Raw genomic sequence first — 10,163 nt, 5'->3', positions numbered from 1 at the left:
GGGGTTTTTATTGAGCTCTCAAAGGCCTTCGATACTGTGGACCATAATATCCTTCTTTGCAAACTTAGAAATTATGGAGTCAAAAATAATAATTACAAATGGTTTTTTTCCTTTCTTAATAATCGCAAACAATGTCTATCTTATGTTATATATCTATCTTGTCTTTATATCTTATGTTATATATCTTATGTCTATATATCTTATGTTATATATCTATCTTGTTATATATCTATAATGTCTATCTTATGTATTATATCTACCTTTATTATTTATTATCTATATTAACGATATTTACTTATCTTCTAGTGTATTAAATTTCAATCTTTTTGCTGACGACACTCAGGTTTTTTATACCCACTCAAACATAGAGTCAGTCTTTATCACTATGAATCGTGAGCTTGACAACCTCAATGAATGGTTAAAAGCCGACAAACTATCTCCAAACAAAACTAAAAGCAAATATATTCTTTTTTCTAAATCCTTCAAATCTGAAACTTTGCCCCTAAAACTCCCAAATATTTCAATAGAAAAAACTAACTTACAACGGACATTCTGCATTAAGTTCTTAGGCGTTTTACTTGACGAACAAATAAGTTGGAAAGACCACATTAATTTAATAGAAAATAAAATTTCAAAGAGTATTGGAATTATGTAATAGACAAGACATATGTTGGAGAAAAACTGCTTGAAACTTATCTACTTTTCATTTATCCATAACTATATCAGTTATTGTAATACTGCGTGGGCCTTCACTTTTCCATCAAAATTAACGCGTATGTTAAATAAACAAAAACAAGCAAGCCGCCTTATATTAAATGCTAATAAATACACCAGTGCCATTTCACTGCTTAGAAAGCTTGGAGTGCTTAATGTTTATCAAATAAATTTTTACACTATCCTTTCATTCATTTTTATATTAAAATATCGTATGCTGCCAAATATTTTTGACGACCTTTTTGTTATTATAAATCATAAATATCAAACAAAGCATTCATTGAATAACTATCAGGTAGCAAAAACCTTATTAAAACAATCTAATTTCTCAATAACATACTGAGGGCCACATTTGTGGAACTCATTCCTTCCAATTGGAAGTAAAACTATAACTTTACTTCAAACTTTTAAAATTATTTTAAAAAACAGTTACTCGATTTTGATATATCTCAAATTCCATTTTATTTTTAATAACTTTTTTTTTTAATTCTTATCTTTTCTTTCGTTTGCTAAAAAGCAAAACATATTTTTTTGCTTATTTATTTAAATTTGTATTTATTTCCTTTTTTATATATATATATTTTTATGTGTGTAAAAATATTTTTTTTCATGAATAAAAAAATGTAAAATGTTTATTTAAAAGTATTTATATTATTTTACTGATATTGTAAAGTTTTATGATAGATTTATGTTAGTGTAAACGATACAACGAGGCTAGATGATAAGACTTTTGTCTTCTGCCAGCTCCGGTCATATCTTACCTCAAAATATTTTGTAAATAAATTATTATGAAAATGATGAAATAAATTAACAAAAAAAAAAAAAAAAAAATTCTAAACTAAGAGGTATATGAACAATCTAAAATAGCGGTAGATCGGAAAACCTTTTCAAATCACTAAAATGTTGCAATTTGACCCTGAATGGAATATGTGGCAACATGTTTCTTTTTTTATATTTTATTTTGCGAGTTAAATAAATTTCACATAACATCTTCTAATATCAGATTAATACGTCTCGAAGGTTTGTTTTACCTCCCTGCAAGTTTGAGGAAATCGAAGTAACAGAAATACAGTTTTTGAAAACGTGTTGCGACTAGCCCCAGTCTTAAAAAAAAAACAACGGAAAAAAAATTTATCCGCGTTTTTTTTTTTTTTGTTAAAAAGAAACATAATATTATTTTAAAATCATAATTAATAATAAATAAAGCTACTTTTTATTTTTTTAAGTTTACGTTTGTTGTCATAGTAAATAAATTACCTTCACAAACACAATCTTGTCATCAAGTTCTTTTAGTAAGCGGAAAGTATTTTTTGCAAGTTTCTCTTTATATAAATTTACAAATACTCTTTATATAAAACAAGTTAATACATAATCACAACAAGAATACGATAAACTGCAAAAATTAAACAAATACGTGCAATGAGAAATATAACAAGATTTTTTAATTTAAAAATACAAAAATATGTTTGTGCCTGTTAATTCATGTAAATACTGTTTAACTATGTTTTTAAACAACTTACTGAAGTTATACTTTTCATATTTTCATTAAGGACAATGTTCAACAGACGAGGTCCTCTATATGAAATTGAGTAATAAGATGTTTTAAGAGTTGACTTAGGTATATTAAATTTATGGATAGAGCACCTCTTTAAGTATTTATGATTAGTTTTTAGAAATCGGTTATTAATCGATTTTGGAAGCATTTTTAAACATGAATAACAAGTTTTGAAACACTCATAGACATTAAAAGCTTTAGTTTCCCGGAGTAACAGCTTGGAGTGGGCGTATTTATGCACATTAAATATAGTTCTACTGGCTTATTTTTGTTTAACATATATATTTTTCAATGCTGAAGGGCACGTACTTGCCCAAGCAATATTGCAATAGCTAATGCAACTATGGATCAAAGAGTAATACCAATCTATTAAACATTTTTTACTTAGTAGGTGTTTAGTTTTATTTAATTCTTATAGTTTTAGAAACTTTCTTTTCAAATAGCATAATATGTTTTTTCCAATTAAGACGTTCATCAAATATTATTCCTAAGATTTTAAGTAACGAAACTCTGTTTACTTTATTGTTTTATCGGATTTAGATTGGTGATTAAATAAAATGTACTTAGTTTTACTGATATTCAAAGAGAGTTTGCTTGATTTAAACCAGTCATTAAGGTTTTCAAGCTTACGATATATTCAAGGCTCTGTTCTTGGACCCTTACATAGTAAGAGCTTTGAGGAACTCCGCAGTTCCGAACTTTGTACACGTTGAACCATAAGATACTCCTTGTATGTATATATATATATATATATATATATATATATATATATATATATATATATATATATATATATATATATATATATCTGTGTGTGCGTGTATATATATAAACTAATTTAAAACATCAGATAATACGAGTTCTCTCGATACTAAATAATTTATTTGAAGAATTTTGCCGAATAATAGGCACCGGCATCATCAGCTTATAATATAATATAATTATGACCTTTATTTGTCCATACAAAAATTATGACGTTTATTAACAACAAAAAAATGTTTTAAATTTCGACGTCACCTTTATAATGGCATCTTTTACTTAAGTATGATAAAAATGAAGTCCAAAAATTTGTTTTAACAATATCTCCATTGTTCAAATTCATACCGCCGTACATTGGAGAACATTGATGTTTTTGTATCTCTAAGGCTTCACGGACTTTCCTTTCAAATTTTTTATCTTCAACTTAAAGTGTTTCTGCCCTATCCCATTCAATATCCTCATTGCTATTTACTTTATGCAAAGCTAATGCAGACTGGTTTAACTTGCCTTTTATATCCGTTTATTTAACCAAAAATTGAAAATTACAAATTTTTATAATTTTACAAGATTAAGTTAGGCATCACTCATATAGTTAAAAAGTAGTCATTGGAGTGACACCTAAAAAAAATAAACAATCAAACAAAAAAATTCAGCAGTAATATTAATAAATAAAAGCAAGTGTGCCTTCAGTCAAAAATTTTTGGTGTTGTTGAACCCTGGTTAGTATTTTGATATTATATTGATTCACCGAGATACACTTTAGAGAATTTGCACTTAATCAAATAGGTTCCAGGTTGGCTGTTGCGTGGTTATTTTGGTTTATTTCTAGACGTTAATACCTTTTTTAGGTTAGCATTTGATTTAAAAACAGTTCTGTAATCAGCTATTCTGAATATTCTTCTAAGTCTGGGAGATATTATTGGTATCCATGGTAAAGAAATTGTAGGAAGGTTATTAGAGTTTGATAGAATTTCATTCTTATTTGCTAAACGTTTTTTTCGAACGTGATAAGAAATATCTTTAAGCATTTTTTCATGGTACCCATTTTTAGTAAACATTTGAATTAAAAAATTTATTTCATTTTTTAAATGGTTTTTGCTGCATATTGAGTATGCTCTGTGTACATATCCGTTGAATATTGCTTTTAAAACTATCTTTATTAGATTATGAATAATTTTTTTGCCCATTTTAAGTTCTCTCAGTACATTTTTTCTTAAGACTTGGGCTTTTTAAACTTCTATGTTATATTCGAGTTTTACGGCAGACGATTCAGTTGTTGTAATAATGTCCATATAAGGTATAGAACTCAAGGAAGGTACAAAGTGTGGACCAAGATTCAAAAGATCGATTTGATTTTCGGGTATATATGTATATATGTATGTATGTATATATATATATATATCTTTTGTTTGACACCAATAAATAAATATACACTAAGAATCAATAGTTTTATATATGAGCTCTTTTTTCGTACCAAGTTTAATCAGTTATGTATCACATATAAAGCACCCTATCTTTGGAATAAAATTGTTTTGTCCAATTTCGATATGCATTTTACTATTCCAATTTTCAGATATAAACTAAAAAATTAAATTATCTTAATGGGCTATGTAATCAGATTTTCTTAGGTGTAATTTTATAGTTTCTTTAGAACTTTTATTGTTAGTTACGTTTTATTTTGTTGGTTATGTTTTAACGTAGTTTATATATATATATATATATATATATATATATATATATATATATATATATATATATATATATATATATATTATATATATATATATGTATATGTGTGTGTGTATATATATATATATATATATATATATATATATATATATATGTCTGTGTGTATATATGTATATATTTATATATATATATATATATATATATATATATATATATATATATATATATATATATATATATATATATATATATATATATATAGGGGAGAGTGGGGAGAAGTGGGACGCGGGAGAAGTGGGACACCCCTATAATTTTATTTCGCAGCAGCGCCTAATTACTGTTATTTAATGTAAACGTATAGATTTCATGTGCTCTTTTTAGTAGACACCATTTCCCCTCTCTGCGCGCGGTGAAAACCCTTTTTTTTGAAAGTACCCCAAAAAAGTACTTTTCCTGACAGTCTAGTAACTCATGTATGTATTTATTTTTGACTGTTGTTGCACTTTTTTTCTATTTTACAGGGAAATGCACTTATCATTTAACATTTAATAATTAAATTTGTATTTCAGCTTTAACTGTGTGGCTGTACTTTAGTTTTACTTCGTCTTCCCTACATAGGGGTGAAGTGGGACAAAGAAAAAAGCCGCTGTCCCACTTCTCCTTTACAGTTATGCGTTATCTTATTGCGGAAAATTCTAGAATATTTTAGCTACGATTTTTTATAGTTTTCAAAATAAAAATATTGAGACGCTTTATTGAAATATTTAATTTTAGTTTTAGTTCTTATTCAGTTGATTTAAAACAAAATTTGGAAAAAGAGATCTTCCTTAAAGATAAATTTGGTTTGATTCATCATTATTGTTTGGAGCAAATTTAGAATTCTTTTTACATCAATAGTTTGAAAGCATATGGAAAGCAAAAGGCATGCATAAAAGTTTTTTTAATCAATAATAATAGTCTGATATAAGATATAGTAATAACAGTGACCTTAATACCATAAAAAATAAATATTTTTTATAAAACCTAATTTCTTTTAAATTTCAGGTCATGCCTAGAGTTTATAACAGAAAAAGTGAATCTCCACATGTTTCAGAAAATATTTTGAAAGTTGCTGTAGCCGAAGTGGAAAATGGGATAAGCCTTAAAGAAGTAGCATTTTCGGCTGGCATTTCTAAGTCTGCATTTCATAGGTGTATAAAAAAAAAGTGTCAATACCCAGCTGCTAATCTTCAACCAAATTATAAACATTCTATGATTTTCTCTGTTGCAAAAGAAGAAACACTGAGCACTTATCTAAAGTCATGTTCTGATTTGTTATATGGCCTTACACCAGTTCAAGTAAGAGCTCTAGCTTTTGAAATGGCTCAAGCAAACAAAATAAAATGTCCCTTGCATTGGATAGAGCTAAAAAAGGCTGGTCGAGATTGGTTAACAGGTATACTATTGATATTTTCTTTAACAAATTACAAGAAGGTATATCAGAGTCTAAAGCAACATCATTTAAAATTTTTAATCTTGATGAGACAGGTTTTACTACTGTGCAAAAAACTCCTCGTGTCATTGCATCAAAGGGATCGAAGCAAGTTGGGCAAATAACATCTTGAGAAAGAGGTGAATTAGTAACAGTGTGTTGCATTGTCTCCGCACCTGGTGTAGCAATACCCCTTGTTATTGTTTTTCGAAGAAAATTATTAAGAAACTCACTAATGAGAGGAGCACCAGAAGGTTCTATTGGATTAGCCAATCAATCTGGATGGATGAATGCTGAAATATTTATAGATGTTTTAAATCATTTTGTTAAGTTTGCTCGCCCAACAACCGATCTCAAAGTTTTATTGATTATAGATAATCATGAAAGCCACCTTTCACTACAGTCACTTGAATATGCAAAAGAGAACCATAATTGTTTGATGACTTTGCCACCACATACTTCACATAAGACACAACCTTTAGATAGGTCTGTTTTTGGTCCAATGAAAATATATTTTAATGCAGCTGCCAATAGCTGGATGCTTAGCAATCCAGGGCAAGCCATTACAATTTATGAGATGGCCAGTCTCATTTGATAAGCATGGGAAAAATCTTCCACACCAACAAATATTATGTCAGGATTTCGCATGACAGGAATTTGACCTTATGATAGACATGTATATGGGGATGATATTTTTTTACCATCAGTTGTAACAGATAGAGATGTGCCTCAAGAACCATGCAGTGAAGGCTCGTGTGAGAAATTGATTACAACTGCTACTCCTTCAGATATCTCAGGTTTTGATGTGCAACATGAAGCAGTTGTTACAGATAGAGATGTGCCTCAAGAACCATGCAACGAAGGTTCATGCGAGAAATATAATACAAGTGCTATTCTTTCAGATATATCAGGTTTGGGTGTGCAACATGAAGCAGTAAAAGAAAACTTAACTGTATTTTCTCCTGAGATTGTGCGAGGTTATCCAAAGGTAATTTAAACTAAATATTCTTAGTTTAGGTTTTCTTTAAATTCTATAATTATATAATACTATAATATATATTTTGCAGGCACCTTCTCGTAAGATTTTAAGACGTGGACGTAAAAAGGGAAAGTGTATGATAGCCACATCAACACCAGAGATTTTAAGAATAAAAAATGAAGTATTAAACAAACAAAAAGGTAAAAAAATTGTCCTTCTAAAATCCAAAAATGTGAGGAAAAACATTTTACGGAAATCGATCAGTGACCTTGATGTAGATTTCAACAAAATAACAAATGATGTTTCTGCTAATTGTTACTCGCTAGAGTTTGAAGAAGAATCGGAAACAGTTTCTTTTAGCGTTATTCAAAATGTGAGTGTCAGTGATTATGTTCTTTGCGAGGTTTGTAGTAAAAACACCATTTCTTATTATGTAGGCATAGTGCAGAAAGAAATAGACTCAAATTTTGATGTTGAGGTCAGCTTCCTGAAATGCCAGAATAAAAAAACTTCTAAATTTGTCAAACCTAGAATTAATGACATTCGTAGTGTGAATATTGATGATATAAAAGCAGTCCTGCCTCAACCGCTTGCTGGAATAACATCAAGAACAAAAGCTGAAATCATTTTCCAAGTGAACTTTGGCATCTTAAATGTAAAATAACTTTTTTCTTTTTTTAACAAAGAAATTTTAATTCTTAAATTGTAATCTTAATTTGATTGAAAAAGGCATTGATAATTTAATTTTTTTTTCTATTTTTCATCTCTCCAAGGGGGCCACTTCAGTCGAGGAGGCTACGCATTTTTAAATACTTTTTTTTATTGTGGTTACAACCCTCTCTCAACCCATTAACTCGGAAACACGAACCTTTACGAACAAGGCCCGCTGCGCGAAGAAACTAAGTTGAGCGTGGTACTTCCAGAGACGTCAGGGTGGCCACAGCTCCTCTAAAATCCTCTAATGTTCTTTTTTTTTAAAAAAAACCTTCTCTAAAGTCCTTTATTATCCTCTAAGAAGTTAAAGATGTGATCAAATCTCCTCTTTAACTCCTCTTTTTTATTTCTTGATGGTAGTATAATGTTCAAAATTCATGGTCTGCAAAACTGGGTAACATCTAAAATAAGGATTGGGTCGTAAAAAATTATTTTTAGCGAATCCGTGTCATCTAACATGTCCAAACCCCAGTTATGTGGAAACATGGACGTTAAACCTGTATAAAAAATCCTCTATTTTTATTCAAAATTTTGTAGTTTTGCGAGATAGTCCTCTAAATTAAATGCAAAATCTCCTCTAGAATCCTCTAATATCCTCGTTTTCTTATAAAAATTTTATGTGGCCACCCCGGACGTGGTGGGAGTCAAACCTCTCTCTTACAAGCCAAGCGCTCTACCATTACTCCACTGCCGCGTTTTATTTAAACTAAACTTAACTTTAAAATCAAAGTTTGCTCAAATTAATATTTAACTAGATTTGGAGTTGTTTTCATATAGTCCCACATCTCCCCCAAATGTCCCGCTTGTCCCGCACACTTGTCCCACTTCTCCCACACTTGTCCCACTTTACCCCAATAGCAGGGTTCCTTTTAAACCAAGAAATATATACTTTATTAAAACATTCTGTCAATCTTAGGGGGTGGATTCGGTGCCCCAAAAACTGCTTTGTTTGTTAAGACTAGTTTGGTTCAGTTCATACATCAAATAAAAAAGATATTGCAATTACCCTGAAAAAAAAATTTCGTGTCCCACTTCTCCCCGGTCTCCCCTATATATATATATATATATACATATATATATATATATATATATATATACATATATATATATATATATATATATATATATATATATATATATATGTATGTGTATATATTTATATATTTATATATATATATATATATATATATATATATATATATATATATAAATATATATATATATATATATATATATATACATATATATATATATATATGTATGTGTATATATATATATTTATATATATATATATATATATATATATATATATATATATATATATATATATATATATATATATATATATATATATATATATATGTGTGTGTTCGTGTGTGTGTGTGCATATGCATACATATATATATATATATATATATATATATATATATACATATATATATATATATATATATATACATATATATATATATATATATATATATGTGTGTGTTCGTGTGTGTGTGTGCATATGCATACATATATATATATATATATATATATATACATATATATATATATATATATATATATACATATATATATATATATATATATATATATATATATATATATATATATATATATGTGTGTGTTCGTGTGTGTGTGTGCATATGCATACATATATATATATATATATATATATATATATATATATATATATATATACATATATATATATATATATATATATACATATATATATATATATATATATATATATATATTTACATATATATATGTGTGTGTATATATTTATATATTTATATATATATATATATATATATATATATATATATATATATATATATACATATATATATATATATATACATATATATATATATATATATATATATATATATATATATATATATATATATATATTTACATATATATATGTGTGTGTATATATTTATATATTTATATATATATATATATATATATATATATATATATATATATATATATATATATATATATATATATATATATATATATATATATATATATATATATATATAAGTATTTAAACTCCGTTAACGTAACTAACAATAAAAGTTCTGAAGAAACTATAAAATTACAATGAAGAAAACCTGATTACATAGCCCATTAAAATAACTTAATTTTTTAGTGCACAATATGTATTACATAACTGATTAAACTTGTTAGGAAAAAGAGCTCATATATAAGACTATTGATTTTAGGTGTCACGGCTGTTCAAAAAACCCCATAACTTAACT

At 27.2% G+C, this 10,163-nt stretch overlaps 1 protein-coding gene across 1 annotated transcript; it reads left to right on the top strand.

Moving 5' to 3' along the window:
* The first annotated feature begins 6,856 nt into the window (after nt 1-6,856).
* LOC136087263 (uncharacterized) lies at nt 6,857-7,864 on the top strand. The gene is made up of 2 exons (XM_065809722.1): nt 6,857-7,176; nt 7,256-7,864. Exon 2 carries the CDS (start codon nt 7,304-7,306, stop codon nt 7,829-7,831), a length of 528 nt encoding a protein of 175 aa, XP_065665794.1. The 5' UTR covers nt 6,857-7,176; nt 7,256-7,303; the 3' UTR covers nt 7,832-7,864.
* Nucleotides 7,865-10,163: the final 2,299 nt, after the last annotated feature.

This window comes from Hydra vulgaris, chromosome 11 (assembly GCF_038396675.1).
Source record: "Hydra vulgaris chromosome 11, alternate assembly HydraT2T_AEP".
Lineage (NCBI taxonomy): Eukaryota > Metazoa > Cnidaria > Hydrozoa > Anthoathecata > Hydridae > Hydra > Hydra vulgaris.
The sequence above is the reverse complement of the archived record's forward strand: the minus strand, read 5'-3'. Positions and strand labels throughout refer to the sequence as shown.